The following is an 18,994-nucleotide window of genomic DNA, read 5'->3' on the forward strand; positions in this document are numbered from 1 at the left end:
TCTGATATCATACAAGACGAGTCGAATTTGAGGGGTTAATCGATCAAAATCTGCTTTTCTCTTTTTGTATTACAGGTTTGAAAAGCCTATTGATTACGGCGACATACAAATCATATCTTAAAACCTGCATTTTTATCTTCATGTAGTAATAACAAGAAAGATATTGATTTCGACTGCGTTCATACATACTTAAAAAAATCACACCAGATCCGTTATTAACCAAAGTTTCTTGATATTTATGAACTTCTTCAGCAATGTCTGGCTCAGGTTCACTTCCGGATTATCAAACAAATTAGTGTGAATCAAGTGCACGAACTAATTTACAGGGATTGGTTTGTGGTACATATATTTCGTGCATATCGTAACTTAACATGAAATAGAAATCTTTAATTGCATTAAAAAGCCACATGCATATTTGGTCATTATCAGACTGTACAGTTTACTGGTAAAGTATAATGTACAGTCAGGCCCTTCATTTAAATTACAGCCCTTCTCCTTCACGCTGTAAAATACTCCTATTTTAGAAATTAATTAGAAAAATGCCCGTTACCTATTCGTACCCCGATATGTTGTAATTGAGTGCAAGAAGGTTAGAGTGCATCCATACACTTCTCATTACACGGACTGCACCCATTATCAATTGTGTTGATTTCTGTTTGAAGGTGTGAATGGGTTTTTAAGTACCTGTCCATATAAAATTCAGACACTGCCTTTAGTAAGGTGATTCATGGTGAAGAACAAAACGATGCTTTTTTTTGTCTACATATGTTTACTTTTATCTGACAATTGTTTTCTCTGTAATTAAGTCTGTAATTTTAACTAATCACTTTAACCCCCTATAAAATCAACCAAATCAAACCAAATCAAGAACGATAACTCTTGAAAAGTGCTAATTTCGTATACAGTCTATATAAATTTTACCTCAATAGCGTAATACCCAAATGAAAAACTAAGACTGGTTATGTGGTTTAAAGCTGTTTCAGAACAAGAAATAAAAGTGAATTTTGTTGGTTTTTGACATGCATGAATCACCTCCTATCTGATTTTTATGAGGACTGGTACTTAGCATGGAAGATAATGGGTAAAAAAATTAAGGTGTAGTGTCTGATTTATTGACTTAAAAATGAAGAATAAAGAAAATGAGGATGAAAAATAACTAATCTGGTTTATTACTAAGGACATTTCAGAATAATTGCCACAAATAGGATGTATACAGTTATTACAATACAAAACTTGGAGGATGAACTGTTTAATTTAAACATATTTTATTCAGAACTGGTTTGATTACAATAAATTACAAAAACATAATAGTAATAAGCATAGCTTATACTAAGTCCGTCTCCTTATCAGAATGACAAATTGGTTAGCACATATAATCTACTGCACTCTCACATGTTGGAGAATATAATTTGTGGCGAGGAGGAAATAAAGTATTTAGGAAAAAAAGAGTTGAAATGCATTAACTGATTATAGTCAGGTGTTCACAAACCGTTTACTGTCTACTATATACTTTCGCACATTTGTAAATATATATATATATATATATTGTTCTGTTAGAGCATCTGATCCATGAAGCAAAATTTTTGGAGTTAATGGGATTGGTAAATCTAACGACAATATGTATGTCTGGCGAATGGCTGCATACTTGTTACAGCGAAGAAGATAATGGGCTTTCGACAAGATTTCGTGCAAATAAATGAGCATTCAAAGAACTACCATCCATACGTAACCGATTCTACTGCCGATGTAGAAGAGTAATCAAGGGAACCAAGGTTATAGCGGTAATCAAAAGAATGTAATCCAAGGACAAAGGCCAGACATGGAAAACAGACATACATAACAAAGAACATAAATTAACTAAAATCATACATACAAAGTAACAAAAGTAAATGAGCAACTCGGACTCCACTAAAAACTGGGAGCATGGACCAGGTGCACCGGTAGGGTAAGCGTCCTCTGCTTTTCTAGAAACACCCGCAGAGTTGCTCATAAAAAGTCAAGTCTGGGTAGAAGTATGTTGGGCATTTTACGTTCTGAACTATCAAATAGTTCTTGAATGTTTCTAACGACGACGCCGTACGAATGTCGACATGCAAGTTGTTCCATAATTTGACACTTGAAGGTAAAAAGTAACCAGAATAGATATTGGTTCTCGTACGTATTTCGGCCACGTTGTTGGAATGTCGAGTAAAATGATGATGCAGGTCCAAAACCGTGCTTGGTATCAAATTACAAAGATAGTCCGGAGCATCTCATGCACCATTTTATGAATCATAATAAGTTTATGATTCTTTCTACGATCTGCGAGCTTTTCCCAGCCTGTCTCAACGTATAATTTTGCTATAGAAGTTAGTTTAGTCCCACCCGTTACTATTCGCATGGCCTCGATTTGCACCATCAACTTTTTCAGACAAATATTCTACATTGTTGTCCCAAATGACGTCGCCATATTCCATTAGTGGTCTAACATACGAGAAATACATTTTTTCGAGTGTTAATCTATCCAGAACTAATCTCAAGCGACGAAGTGCATTTACACGGGTAAACGCTTTTTTGACAATATTGTCGATGTGACTATGCCACGATCCGTTATCTGAAAACGTTATACCCAAATGCCAATGGCTTGTCACTTCCTGTATGTCGTGATCGTTCATCTTTAACACCGGATGTACCACTCGTGTAGACTTGCGCGAAATAAGCATCGTCTCGGTTTTCTGTGGATTAAATTTTACAAGCCAAGTAGTTGCCCACTGGTGAATTTTCGCGAGGTCATTATTTAAGATATTCGCGGCGATAGCAGGCGAATCGACGGTTACAAAGAGGCTAGTATCGTCAGCAAATAACTTAATAGTCGCATCTATGTCTAGAACGATGTCGTTTATAAATATAATAAATAATAGAGGTTCTAAATCGAACCTTGCGGTACGCCGGCATTTATGGGTGTCCATTCGGAGAGACCCCTATTCAAACAAACGCGTTGAGTTCTATCGCTCAAATAACTCTTAAACCAATCCAACAGTTTTCCCGAAATACCGTGGTTCCTTAGTTTAAATAAAAGACCAGTGTGCCATACGCGATCGAATGTTTTGCTTATGTCACAAAATACTACTCGGACTTCCTTCCAACTATCCAAAGCCTTACCAAAAGTATTCGATATATCAACTTGCTTGCGAATGAATTCGCCGTTTTTTACGTGTGTGTCTACGAATGTCGTTATTCATCCAGTTCGGATCCGATTTACGGACTGTTACATATCTATTTGGAATACATTGGGCGGCCGCATCCAAAATACGCGTCAACACTTCGCGAGTTATAGAATGTACATCACCGTTTGCAAAAATGTCGTTCCAATTAATATTTGACAATGCACGTTTATATGCGTAATAATCACCACGACCGTATAGCCATATTTTACGTTTAAACGATAAAGTTGTTTGGGACTGTTTATAATTCCAAATATTGGACAATGGTATCTTATCTGATTTAATAAAGGGGGTAAAACTCCAGTATATGGTACTAAATCTGAACTACTGGTTATTATCAAATCAATGATAGACGACGAGTGTTCGGTGAAGTTTGTTGGTTCATCGATCATCTGCTCTAAACTATATGACATACAGAATTGTTTTACCTTTGAGTTCACATTTTGTTGGTTATCATTAAAATCACCAGTAATAGTAATATGATCGCAATGTGCATCGTTCACTGCAGACTCGATAGAGCGTTCAACGTTAGACCTAACATCAATGTTACTGTTAGGCGGTACGTAAAAAGTAAGTTTTTAACTGAATCCACGGTGCTTCAACTTCCGGCACTTCTAGGTCAGTACGCCTAATGGCATAAATATTATCATGAACATAAACAACGACCCCTCCCCCTTTTTTATCACCAGCCCTATCTTTTCGAAATGGTTTTTGGTAGTTGAGGAGCTCGATCGAGTCAGGTGTATTTGTGTCGTTTAACCAAGTTTCAGTAAACGAAAGAAATCCGGAAATATACGAACTTCAATTTCTCGAACTCCCGATAACTCGAACACATTTCAATGGTCCCTTCGAGTTCGAGCTAACGAGGTTTGACTGTACATCAAACTCGCCAAATTCGGCTGCAACTAAGGCTAATTATGGTATTAGACTTTGGGCGTTCAAATGTAAAAATGAAATCAAGTTGGAAAGTAAATCGTGTAAACTAGATAAATCTGATGAGCAAATCACAACAACATGTTTCTTTTAAATTGTTTAATCAAAATATAGAAATAAAAGACTCCTATGTTTACTTGGGTCATTTATTTAATTACAATGGAAATTTTGTCCATCTACACCACACTTTATGGTTTATGGGGAACTTGGGAGATTTCCACTTGAACTGCAGATCAAACTGAAAATGGTTGGATTTTGGCATAAATTAGCTTCTAGTGAAAATAAACTGTCTGACAAATAAATTATACAAATTATTATTCTACATGTGTGAACATGGTGAATATAATTTTGAGTGGATTACCTATTTAAAATCTATATTTGATAACTGTGGACTCAGTGAAATATGGAATATTCAAGAGAATGTTGATGGTAATCTTATGAAAATTAACGATAAGCAGCGTCTTCAAGACTAGTTTATTCAAAAATGGTTTACTGATATGAACAACTCGTCTAGAGGTGAATATTATTCTAATTTTAAACATGAATTTCAATTGGAGCCTTATCTTTTAAAATTAAAGTTGAGTTACCGGATAAATTTTTGTAGATTAAGGGTATGTAATATAAAGTTTCCCATTGAAACGGGGAGGTGGAGGAATATCCCAAGGGAAGATAGAATATGTAGAATTTGTGGATCTGGTCTTGGGGACGAATATCATTATTTTGTGAGTGTAATAATAATGTAGTTTTAGACTTAAGAAGAAAGTTTATACCATCATATTATACGAGGTATCCAAGTAGAGAAAAAATGTATGGCATGATAAAATTTTGCAATATAAAGGTATTAATAAATGTGTCGATATTCATGCAAAAACTGCAAAAGATGTTTAATGAGATATGCTATTTGTATGCAATAATATTGTGAAAATATTGTCTTGATAACTTTATGTGTGATATTTTGTGTTTATATGTATGTACTTTATATTTATATATATATATATGTATATATATATTTATATACTCCTGTTACGCAGTACTCTGCGGCTAAGTTTTTTCTAATAAACAGTAAACAGTAAACAGCAATCTGAATATTCGCTATGAATATCAAAATTTGAATCGGTATCTGAAGGACCAGGGTTAGGACGCAAACCGCTGATCATACAAAAAGCTCAATTATGACAAGAAGTAAGACAATAAATAAAACACCATCAAGATTCAATAACATAGGCAGCATATAAATATCTGTACAATGTGTTTTACCATTATTAGGATTAACTATCAATATAAGGCGCAAAAATGTTATTTATGCAAGGGATTCTACTTTGTTCCCTGAATAAACAAAGCATTTCAGTTGTAATATAAACAGTAAACATGTATACAAAAAGAAAATAGTTTGTGAAAGAAAAATATTTGCTATTCATGATTGAAATATTGATGGAGAAACACTCAGTGATTCAGAAAACAAAAATTAAATTTTCCGGTAAAAAATTTTTAAACCTTTTCGATTTGGAGGATTGCAAAAATGACAATAAAAATCGTAAATACATACAATTAATATTTATAGTAATCAGACCAAAACATCATTTGCCTCGCAATGAAATAGTGGTTTACGGATTTAGAAAGCAGATTTAATACTAATATTTTAAACTACCTTTACTTGAGGCGAGAATTTTGAAGGTGGATTAGACACGTGACGTGAAAGTAACTGTGGCAAAATTTAACGCCTGAGTGCATAAAATTACTATAACATTATACGTAGTAAGATTAATTAGGTGAGTTGACCCGTGCAGGTCCGGGTGTCAAAATAGGCCTGCAGCAGCGCTAAGCTTGTAAAAGGCGACTAAATAGTGCTCAGAACCCTAGCCGGGGGCTAGAACGCTCTGCCCACAGAGCAACTGGGTTGTGTGCCCCACGTGGTGGAATGGGGTACCCCTGGCGTGTTACATGCTGGAGTTGTCAGGCTATAATACGGAAAACCTGACCGCAAACCATAGTGGTGCACCGTGTTGGGAAAGATGCCACGTTCCTCGCAGGTTAAAAAACCCTACTGAGGTATTCTCCCGAAGTAGGAACCATAGGGCTCCACCACAGGAGGCTAAATTGGCCGATCCTCTTTCCAGTGGCAATCAAAATTTCTCGACCTCATTGTCCTTGTGTCCCGTCCCATTTTTCATTTCATCATCATTTCATGTTCATTTTATCATCTATTTCATGTTCATCGCCTGCATATAGCTGAAATATTGCTGCTCGGGCGTTAAACCCCAACAAACAAGCAAACAAATAATTAGGTGAGTTTAATAAAGTCAAGAATCAAAATTAGACAAACATATAGATTTCATTTATTGTCAAACAGTTTATAGATCAGGACATTACTGCTGCAGCATATGACTGGGCTATCGACACAACATCTTCAGGTTTGAGCAACTGATGGAAAGGCTATGTCGATCGCTCAAGGAAAATTCTCCGTGATAAGTTTCCTTAGAGCATAGTCAGTCGTGATGGTATTGATACGGTCATGGTTGTCTTTTAAAAATATCTTCCCATCTATAGTCCAAGTTTGGTATATGACACCTTTCTTTTTCAGCTGATGGGCTCTGTAGGCCAGAGTATTTTGAGATTTTTACCACATTTAAGAATACGTCTTTTGGTTTCCTTGTTACGAAGCCGCACAATGATTTGTCTAGGCATTGGCGGTCGACCAGTTGAGGGTTTGTCGGTTCTACCAACTCGATGGGATCGAACAATATCCCCAGCTTCAAAGTTTTCATCTATCGATTTAACCATTTCTGTTACCGTTGCTGTCGTGTTTTCATCGGGCGTTTCTGGTATCCCACTAAATCGTACCAACTCTCGTCGACTATACTGCTCGAGTGCGTCTACTTCGGACTTGAGTTCAGAGTTTTCATACTTCAATTCATCTATTTGTTGTTGGAATGACTGAGTTGTTTGTTTTACACAGTTTTCAATTTCTTGTTTGAAGCATGAGCGTATCGTAGCAATAATATCATCAGCAAGTGCCGTCCTTAATTTCAGGACAATGTTATCTAAATTAGATGTCTGTAAGGCAAAAGTTGCAGGGCGCTGAAGGTCCTTATTTGCAAATGTTTGCGATATCATAATGATCTGTTTTTTATAGTCAGATCGTTGCGGAGGCCAATGTTTTCTGACTCTACGTAAACGTGAACTCATTTACATTAGATAATAAACATTCAATTTCACGTTTTGGACTTAAAATGAATTGAATAGACCCTTTTGTGCTAACGTTGGGGTAGTCGATGAGCATGCGTAGAGCATGCTCAATATACACTTCCGCGAGGAAAATTCTTTTGTTCTTCCCAAACTCTACCTCGCGGAAGTGTATATTGAGCATGCTCACCAACTTACCACAAAGGGTCTATTGCGTATAGTGTTTATACAGGCAGTGGCGAATACTACTCACTTCTAAGTAATATGTAATCATTCCTTAAATCGACATTAAATTCATCTTCCCAATTTTCCAATAATAGCACAAATGATTATGGAATGTTTATAGCATCACAGGATGCCTCTCCATCACTGGTAAACGAGTCTAAATCATGTTTTTGGCCTAAAATAGTCATAGAGAAAATTTAGGCAGTCATTGCGTGAGCGTGCGCACATACATGGATGCACTGATGCGGTATAAGTAATTTAAATATTGTTTTTTTGCATTCACCTGATCGAAAATCTGTTTCCCGATTGGCCAAATACTGATAACTTATGGCGTTCAAAAAAAATATATATATATATGGGGAATTGAAATTGCGTGTCATGTGTTATTTCTTGAATGATATGTGGAAAGTTATATCAAAATTTTAGTGCGTCGGCTATCTTTTTTTAAAGATAGTACTGTTTACATTATTGTAGGGTATTTCTCAAAGTCGTAATATTCGCAATTTCAGCTTAAATTACAAAATCGCAATGTGATAAATACACGCAAAAAAATTCTGACTACATTAAATCATTGGAAAATTTAGGCCTATTCATATATTTTCCTCTAATTTTTCAATACGTATGTGTAGTACATGTGATCGTATATATGTAACAAATTTTTTAAATGTTTCGATATTACTTGCAAACAAAGGAATAATAACAAAACCAGTATTACCCAAGTGATCGAAGCTCAGCAAAAGCGGGAGTGTCAATGAGAAATTGACTCGCGTTAGCCTATAATCCCCGACTATACGATGGTCTGCACGAGAACATTTCTCATGTCTGGTTTAATAGATTCTTCAAACGATACTTTTTGGAAAAAAAAAGAATTTTGCCAGTTTTATTTACCCAGGTATACAGGGCTGTATTTTTTCAAGAAATTTCGACGTCATGTCAATTTCATCCTAGCACCCCGAAGTTGCTCCATTTAAACCAAGCCTTACTTCAGTGATATGGCATATTGTTGTACAACTCATAGAGATCCATACTCTTTCGCACCAAACAGTATTATGTTTGGGTAGGATTAAATCATTGAGGTATTTAGGATCTAAAGGGGTGAAAACAAACATTCTTGGTTTTTGGACAAAAGCTGAAGAAAGAAAAGAGTTGATGGATTTAAAGGGTTATATAATCTTAACTTTTACAACTATAAAACATAAAGTGTGAGAAATATATATTTTCTTCAACTTTGTATAAGTTACTAATGTCTAATTAATGTCAAAACAATTTTGGTAGAGAAAATTTAGTCCTGGGAGCAGGAGTTTTACCAATTGTTCCGCAGCACCTGGTAGAGGACGTTTGGTTTAACGCACTTGAGGACATTGGGGAAGCTGACAACGTTCCAGACACAACTACATTTGCCGACTACGTGACAGAGTTTTGGGTTGAAGGAAACCGATTCCTATGGAACCACTACCAGACTGAAGGCCCTAGAACTACAAATCACTTAGAAGGAAGGCACAACAAAATCAAGAAGAAAGTCCACCACGCCCACCCTAACATCTACGAAATTATCGAACTTTTGCAGAAAACACAAGCCGTGACAGAATGTACCATCATCCAGTATGCTGCAGGAGGAGCTCGCCCATCAAAGAGACGCAGATACAATGTTATTGACACCAGACTTTAGGTACTGAAAGACAGATTCCAACAAGGACTCATCGTTATGACAGCCTACGCAGATGCAGCTTCCCACCTATTGCACTTAGCTTAATTGACTTTGTAGAATTGTAATTCAAATATTCATATCGGTCAGTCTAAACACCCCAAAGACCACTAAGACCATTAAAGAAGCACTAAGACCCATAAAATGACATTTTTCGGATTAAAAGTACTGTCATTGGAAATGTAATTAAAAAATGCATAGATTGTACTGAATTTAATATTATAATAGTCATTGAATCATTCACTATTTAGTCTGTTGTGCAATTTCCGCGGCACGTGCCGACAATCACGCAGATGACAGACCGTGACCACGGCTCTTTGATATCCATTGATCGTTAATTAGGGTCAATGATGCGTACAGTATTGACCGTTCAAGCTTGGGTGTGGTGATTTTCAGATACTTCAGCATGGAAGACAGCAAATCTAATGATTTAATGTTTTTTTTTATACTACATTTGGTGTATTTGATGTATTTTTAAATAACCTGTCTTATGGTAGTACTTTTACCTCGAAAAAATGCCATCTTATTAGTCGTAGTGCTACTTTTATGGTCTTAGTGCACTAAGACCGATCTTTGCGGTATCTAGACATACCCTTCTTTATATTGCTTATTGTTATGATATATAAAATTGTCAGTTATTTTGTTATTTGTTGAATCAATATTAAATTGAATGATCTGATATTATGATATTATGGTGATAAAAAATAAATACTTAATCTTGACTTAGTATTTACTTATGATTTTTTACACGAAAAACATAGAATGAAATTAGTCTTCATTTACATACTCACTACAGAAGTTTTATGGTCGTCATCATGAACTCGTGGATCGTTATGATGTATCTAGCAGCATCATGAAAACTGATTTATTCAACAGGTCATAGTTTACCTTTCCTCGTTTGTCTACCCCGGACTTGACTTTTTATGAGCAACTCGGCGGGTGTTTCTAGAAAAGCAGAGGACGCTTACCCTACCGGTGCACCTGGTCCATGCTCCCAGTTTTTAGTGGAGTCCGAGTTGCTCATTTACTTTTGTTACTTTGTATGTATGATTTTAGTTACTTTCTGTTCTTTGTTGTGTGTGTGTTTTCCATGTCTGGTCTTTGTCCCTGGATTATATTCTTTTGATTACCGCTATAACCTTGGTTCCCTTGATTACTCTTACACTGAAATGTGTACGTATATTTTAAATTGAAAATTTATTTGCACATAAAACAGAGAGAATATAAGGATATAATCCTGATTTAATATTTATTATTTATCTCCATTTGAAAATTAATAATATAATATAATCTATATAAGAAAATGATCTATCTACATAACCCTTTGTCTTTTTTGTTTACTTAACTAATTGTTAATTGGAAGTATTAAAAGTGGGAGAAACAGGATTAAACCGACTTATGTCAGATGATTCCGTACCATTTTTTTTTTTATAACTTTGTATAGAAATCTCTAAGAACTTGGTAAAATTAGAGTAGAATTCCGTGCTGGGGTCTTCGATGCCCCTCTTCTGTATCTACAATGGCTGCTTGGGCAGTGTTTTTTTTTTCATGGCATTTGCCAACTTTGCTTACAAAATTATTTATGCATTCTTATGTACGTTGATGTACGACGCGATCTCTATATCTGACCTTTTTAGGGGATTATCTGATGTTCAGTGTTAACATGTAATAATTCCCGGATCCGGCTATGTACGTCAACACAGTGTTACCCGGATAAGTATAGTGGTAGATAATAAATAGCAATTTCAGTAGTTGTTTCAATGTTTATCAAAGAACAGAAACTTCGGGGCGGATCCAGAAATTGCCATAGAAATTATCGGTAAGACATGAGTTTGGAAGAAGTTATCGTTACCTATTACAGGGAGCCAGGGTAAATTGCATTTTGAAGGTTTTAGTGGGTATGTTTGTTTGTTTTTCTTAAAACGTTATGTTCATTTCTCTAGATCCTCAAAAAATTACTTATTTCACAATATTCCCCCAGCTATGTTTTTTCAATCTTCTTCACATTTTTACACAAAACTTTTTTTATGTTTCCCATCCATACCGTTAATTTTCCCTCACTTTTTCCATTGCAGACGACGACGGAACAGTTTCGTTCTGAATATATTGCGAAGGATTATGATTGCAATTAATAGTTATGTCCAAAAACTTTACAATGGTGACATTGATGTGGAAGAATTGAAAGTAAGTAAACTTTTTTACAAGTTCTAATAAACCCGAAACGAAAATAAAATCTGAAAAATGAGAAACGAAACATTTAAATCGTCCCATGGCTTTTAATATCAAGTACAATATATTTTTAGATGAAATAATATCACTGGAACTACATGTACATTTTAAAACAATACCTAATTTCACACGAATCAGTTCGATTTTTGTTTTTGGTTTTGTTTTGTTTTTGTTTTGTTTTTGTTTTTGTTTTGTTTTGTTTTGTTTTGTTTTGTTTTGTTTTGTTTTGTTTTTGTTTTTGTATTGTATTGTTTTGTTTGTTGTTATTTTTTTTGGTTTTTTTTGGGGGGGTGGTGTTTTCTTTCGTTTATTACTATTATTATTTTTTTTTTTATTTTCAGGCAAAAACTTCAAATTTGTTCTTCCGTATTGCTCTACATAAACACACATGGAAGGTGCTGTTAATTTTTCCGCTGGTGTTTGTTATTTTGATAATGTCGACGGCGGAAGTCAAACACCACAGATCACGCCGACATGTACAAGATCATCGAAAAGAGTACTTACTAATTATGTGTACGACTCTCCTACCCTCGTTTGAAAGAGACCTGGTGCATAAAAATACTATGCGTAACTGGAAAAGTCTTGGAAATGATATTTTACCGGTGTTATTTTTAGACAGTAAATATATACAAACGAAGCAACAATTCATTAACAATGGCTGGGTGGTATTACCAATCGAGTCCACCTCATATGAAGGTAACCCTGTCGTCCGTGATTTCTTTTTGACCGTAAAAAATAGATTTAGGACGAAATATATAGGGTATGCAAACTCTGATATTTTGTTCAATGATGATTTAGCCAGCACTTTAAACTTAATTGATAATATTTATAGGCCCCATATAAAAAAACCTCATGAGATTTTAGTTACCGGGTCAAGGTATGACGTTGAAAATATTACGACTTTAGACTTCTCTTCTCATGAAAATATCAAATATATCAAAGAGAATTTTTCGACAAGGCATTCACCGATGGGACAAGACTATTTCATTACTGATTACCTCTATCCCTGGGAAACTTTACCAGCTATTGTAGCGGGAAAACAAAGAGTAGATAACTGGATTTTGATTCATGCGTATGAATTTAACTACACTGCCATCGATTCCTCCGCCGCCGTAACAGCTATTCACCAAACGGTAGACAAAGGATCGTGGGTGCCTGAGAAATGGAACACAAGTTTATACGATCCGAAATATAACGAGCACTTGATAAATAAAGTCCAGCAAGATTTCGTTTACTTCCAAACTGGCAATTTAGATTGCCTTCCATATGAATTTAACTACACGGTTGCCAAGGAACTTGTTCTGATCAAACGCCCCCGCATTGCGGTATTTTGTAAACGACAAGAAGAAATTGTAGATATATTAAGAGTTAGAAAAGAAAAGATTGATAGACAACTTAAATTACTTGAAATTAAAAACAAAAAGATGGAGGAACAAAAGAAACTTAATAAGAAACTTGAAATACTTAAACAGAAAAGGGAAGCTAAATCGAAAGAGTTTAAACGCGTATTGCAAGACTTGAAAAAATCAAGGCAAGACATGTTAAAGGCAGCAAAAACACTTGAGGTTGACAAAAAGTACTTTTTTAAACCATCTAAAGAACAGAAACTTTGAAAGTTTTATCTAGTTTGAATTATAATTGTTAATGATCTGTTCTACCGATACAGGATAAATGTTTTTGGTATGTTCTTTAGAAAGATGGAACATGCCCATTGTACATCCCTTATCCTGCGAGTGTGTCATACTTTTAATGAACAACGGGATATCACATGTTCCATTGAATTTCCTTTGAATCATAATTGATGGATCTGCACAAACTTTACATATCATTATTACTGACAAGGAAACAAAAGATAAAAAAACAAACCTGGCTTTACTTCTGTTGGACTTGAATAAGTCTTGCATGATGATTACGCGCGCTTGAGTTTACCTCAAGTATTATGGGTTTAAGTAAAATCGGTATTTAGATGTTCAGAAAGAGCTTTGAATGAAATGTATCAATTCTAAGTTAGTTTCCTTTTTACCTGCTTCAAAATGCGTGTCGTTTTATATATTTGCATTCTATGTGCAATATTTCCAAAAGGTACAAATACAGTGGAACCAGTCGTAAAAAAAACCCTTTGAACTTTAAAGTTTGTTCGGATTTCCAAAGTTCAAAATACTGTTCATTTAAACTGATATACAGGAATTTTAAAAAGTGTGTGGTTTAGACAGATTTTCGTATATCCGGGGTGTGGGTTAGGTTTTTAGATTATGCAGGGTGCTGTTTAGACAGATTTTCTTAGTATCCCAGGTGCTGTTTGGACAGATTTTACTGTACATATAAATACTTACGGTTAGTCTGTTATAGTTAGCATCATAACTTGACTACTTCATAATTGTTAGAAAATTGTTTTGATTAAAATGTTGTTACTATTAATATATTGTTTTGTTTTCATTAATCAATCTTTTCGTTTCCATGGTGTTACAGATGTACACTCTTCCCAAATGAAGAATGGAACGTTAGGATTATTATTAAATCTTTCCCACATTTCCTAATTGGAAACTAAATTTGTATACATGTACATATTAACTGAAATGTATTTGTACTGTTCTTTCCCCTGTATCGTCTGAAATATACCTGGTAGTATTATTTTCTATTCTGCCTGAGAGGGTTTTTTTTATTTATTTTTCGTCTTAAGTATCATAGAGTAGTTGAATCAGGAAGTATATCAAAAGACAACAAGCTTACTAACTGCAAAGAAAACGACAAAAGATTGGCCTTCACAATACAGTAAAATATTTCTTACCCTCGGAATTATCCTCCGATTGGCCCCTTATCACTACAACTAATATTACTGGTCCAGCGAAATGGACAACGTACCATACCATAGGCATATAAAGCACTTAATTTGAAAATCCCACAAGATTCATAAAAGTTTCCTGACCTGAAATAGTCGCAAAAAGATGTAGCAGATTTCAACTTGTTTGAAGAAGCGCCACTGATACGTACTGATACATCTAACAAATTTAAGAACAATGAAATACACAATAACACATGAGAAAATTCAATTCAAAAGATGTCTCAATTAATCCAATGTAAAAATTGGAAACCTGAAGCCATAAATAAACACCGAATTACTAGCATTTACTGTCATGTCAGCTCAAGGCATCAACTGAGCTGATCAAAAGAGTATGCCTCGTCTAATATTTAATTTGGATGAATAATGCCCATTTGGAGGAGTTACCATTTTTTTCTTGAACTTGATAACAAAAATTGACAAGTTCAAGATCAATGTTCATTGGAAACAGAGTAACTTCGCAGTTGCAACATTAGCACAATGATATTATGAATTAGAATTGCACAACCCATGTTCGCAAATAGGTATAAAAAGAAAGCTTCTTTAAGGGAATCAAATTGATTAATCATTACAAAAATTTCACCATATTATACTCCTATGGAGTGTGTGAAAATTAGAACCCTTGTATTTACGCCGATTGAAAAGTTTAATCAGTTGACGATGTGATGTGAGTATTGATATTGTTGTGCTTTTAAAGAATTTTACCATGTAATATTGAATTTATGAACGTATATACGATGTCTACAAGTAGGTTCATATATACGAACGATGTCTTTGTACCGATAATAAAACTTAACAAACTAACTTTTTACAAGCTTAGTTTTTGGTATCGAAGGATTCATCTCGTTAAATTCAGTTGCACACGGGCAAACCAGACTAGCTATGATATATAAACGCCACACGAAGAAGCTAACGGTACACAGGCAAATCTCACGGTTTCATTTGAGCAAAGCAAACAAAATTTGTGAGAGAGATCACCTTGAAATTCATGTGAATGGAGGCTTCAAGTGAATTTCAAATGTATTTTTCACGTGAAAAGTAAATTTTCCGTGAACAATATTTACCAAGTACGTCACCTTCCATAAACGGTTCGCGATAGATAATGGCAATTATCTCTTTTATCATATAGATTCTAGTACACAGTACAGGAGATGCATATCAAGATCCAGAAATTGAGAGTTACTAGTTGTCCGTATTAGCTTAAAGGCAGGTTCTGACGGGTATAAATTATTTCGTATTCACAAGAAGCTAAATCGACGTCGTTGAAACAAAAACCTAACCCCCAAAAAATGATATAATTTGTTTTGTACTAAATGTCTGTGTGGTGGGATTATTGCTTCTTAAGTACTTAGTACATATAATTTTCACGTATTATATAATCCCTGGGATTACAGAATGACACATATTATAACCATTTACAATAACAATCATGTAACTGTATCCTTATCAAAACCCTTCCGGTTACCAAACATGCGTACTGAGAATTATCAGATTTTAAAAAATCTGTAATAATTTGTGGATGAGATTTCTCGATCTCCTGAACAAAATGGGAGTATGTCTAAATGCTCTTTGTACTTACTATACACACACAGCCTTTTAGATTGCAAAGTAAATAAGAAATAGTTTGTTTGACCTTTCAATATTTTGACCTTTGCACATTTTCTTGATACAAATTACAAATCAGATTTTTTTATTTTAGATTTTTTTCAACAGGCCTTTTACCTAATTTGTGGTAGTTTACATTTATAAACCGCGAAGCCAAGAACCCGGTGTTCTAAAAGAGAACAATTTACCAATCAGCGGAAATGCAAGCCTACAGAGTTTTTTGTGTGTTAGAAAAAATAGAAACATTGATTAAAAATTAATTTAATTCTAAAGAATTCACGTCCAAACATTATAATAGTTGTACAAATTTAAGTAAAACTTTATTTTGTTTGGGATTATTTAAATTTCATTCGAGGTTGATGACTTCGCAGTAAAAAATAGTTTATACGATTACCTGATCTGTTCAAAGTGAACCAACGAATCAAAAGTCTTGTTACTGTGATCGTATTCTAATATGACGTACTTCAAAGCTCTTTCGACCACAGCCGTGGTAAAAAGTGATAAACACATGTATGACCGACATTTCGTGCAACTCATAGGCTGCGTCGTTGAAAAATATAAAAAAAACTAATCCAATTAGAATCGAAATAAATCACGGAAACTGTATTTTAATAATTGTTTTACCACATAAATGGCTAGCAATTTTAAATTATAAAACAATTATAAAATGGAGCTTCCGTGATTATTTTTTTTGATTAAATAAATTACTTCTAGTATTGTTGTATCACTCCCAACATCTACATTACTTCTTTAATTACTAGAGCAGAGTCTTGGAAGTTGATCTGAGTAAGGACTGAGGTATGAAATAGTTCCCGACCTGTGGATTTATATAAAATATACATTGTATTCCTCATTCGTTAAGTAAAGAGGAGCAAAAATAATTCCTATAGACTGTAAACAGCTAGGCCATTCAACCTTAAACAAGTCTGTTGCCAATAAGATTTTGTTAAACTTAAGGCTTGTAAATGTTTGGAAATCTGACAACCATACATCCAAACTGTAGTGAAATATTGAGTGAAAAGAGTTTAGGTAGGATGTTGGCTATCGATAATACGGTATGATTTTTGAAGTGATGACGTGTTCTGGTTTACTCCTAACCAGTTCTTTAACTCAGTTGGTAGTGGGTATTCTTAGCAGTTCCAGAGGTCAAATTGTAGAATCCCGTCGGCTACTTTTGTCATTTTTTAGTACGTCATGCTCTACTTTTATATTTACAATATGTATTTGATTAAACAACAGATAATTAAATCTATAAACGACCCTATAACCGTATCCTTATTATATTACTCCTTCATACACATGTATCTACAGTAAAATCATGTAACCGTATTTTCAGGGTCGAACCCAGGATTTCAGATGGGGGGTGCGTAATAGTGCAATGTCCGGCAAAGTGAGGCAAGAAAATTTTGGGGATAAAATTTGCCAAAAATGAAGATTTCATGCACAAAAAATGTTCCCCATTTCTATAGGGGCGAACGACCGTCCTTAGATCCGCGTCTTGATCCCTAAAGTACTCTCCCAACACACGTACTTATGTACCAGCAAATATAAATATCCCATAACCGGAACTGTGTCCTTAGCATGTATTACTCCTACATACACGTTACTTAAATTATCGACTTAAAACTTGTATACAGGTCATAAACACGAACTCAGTCATTCACGCAACAGGAACTGATAAATTATGCCCACTCAAGAGTTTCTTTTTTATATTTTTCTTATAGTAACGGGAGAGGATGATAATGACTTGACTCACAAAATTATACTGCACCGAGGTTCAAACCTTAACAGGACATGCCAGTGACAAACCGGTTCGGCTAAGATCTATCTTCTGTAACGTAGTTCGTGAATTCCCCACCACAAGAGTCTTTTTTTATTTTATTTCGGAGTATCGGGCCTTAAAGATACTGAACAATTTTCCAAAGCCACTTAATTCATATCTAACTATTCACATTCATTTTATGGTAGAAAAGCACTTTTTAAAAGCTGTAAAAAATGTTTAAACTTTAAGTCTCCCTAAGCAATGCTTAATCGTAATATATTTCTATCCAACTGAAATATACAGCGTACAATAGTAAAACTGTACAACACACAGTCGAACAACAGTGGTCTAAGCGAAGTTCACAATTCATAAACAAACAAAAAAATCCATATTTGAATGACATGTACCGTTATAACATTCATTGTAAAAGCCAGTGTATTCAGTAATTTTTAAGCAAATCCTCACAATCGTTCTATTTTAAGCAGTTCATAATAAAGCACTGAATTGATGTGAGTGAACAAAATGTACGTGAGGTATCCCCAAAATGACTTATTGACTGTATGTGTACACTTCCGTTTCTTTACTTTGATTTTGGGTGTGCATGGTGTAAGCCGGTGCCAAACCACAAAAGATATTTTTCTCTTTATCCACTGAAAACCAAGTAATAAAGAAGTATTCAAAAAGTCATTGCTTCATAAAGTTTTTTTTTCTGTTACTAAAGTACAATGTCAAACATTTCAACAAATACGTCGCCACAAATAAATAACCGTTTCTTTGAATTATCTAACCACATATCACGCACATTTTGAATTTTCTCAAATTTCTGAATAAGCATTTTTCTGTGTTTTCCGTCCTTGTCGATGACATGCACACACTTATCTTCGTCTCTAGCAAATATGACTCCACTACTACTCACAGTTAAACTTCTTACCTTCTGTATTCGATCGTTTTTGTAAGAAAATACGCTATCGCCATTGAAGTCGGTGCACTTGACGACCTCTCTGTCAATGAGAATGTATACGAGTTGATTGTTTCCGTTTATGACAAGCTTGCCAGCACATGAATAGAGCATTTCAAGTTTAAAACAATGTTGCAGAGAAGAATATCCGCTTCATTTGCTGATCCGCGGAATGCCGTTATAGGGTAATCACCATAAAAACCAATTCCTTCACAAATCATTGAACCTTCTCGACGATCATTGAAAAAATCAGAAAAAAAAACGAAATTGCCATCAAAGGAAATCATTTCAATGCCACCATTTCCTGTTCCAGTTATGATATAAATTATTTTACTCTTCTCACAAAAACATA

General features: G+C 34.6%; 1 protein-coding gene across 1 annotated transcript; it reads left to right on the plus strand.

The window, feature by feature from the left end:
* The first annotated feature begins 11,783 nt into the window (after positions 1 to 11,783).
* LOC148617871 (uncharacterized) lies at positions 11,784 to 13,764 on the plus strand. Its single transcript, XM_088581653.1, has one exon. It carries the CDS (start codon positions 11,913 to 11,915, stop codon positions 13,089 to 13,091), a length of 1,179 nt encoding a protein of 392 aa, XP_088437779.1. The 5' UTR covers positions 11,784 to 11,912; the 3' UTR covers positions 13,092 to 13,764.
* The last annotated feature ends 5,230 nt before the right edge of the window (positions 13,765 to 18,994 follow it).

The sequence above is a fragment of the Perna viridis genome, chromosome 5 (assembly GCF_037379345.1).
Source record: "Perna viridis isolate PV_CMFRI_1.1 ecotype Kerala chromosome 5, ASM3737934v1, whole genome shotgun sequence".
In the NCBI taxonomy this organism is placed as follows: domain Eukaryota; kingdom Metazoa; phylum Mollusca; class Bivalvia; order Mytilida; family Mytilidae; genus Perna; species Perna viridis.

Coding starts and splice junctions, on each gene's coding strand:
- LOC148617871 (XM_088581653.1), top strand. CDS start 11,913: ATGTCGACGGCGGAAGTCAAACACCACAGATCACGCCGACATGTACAA.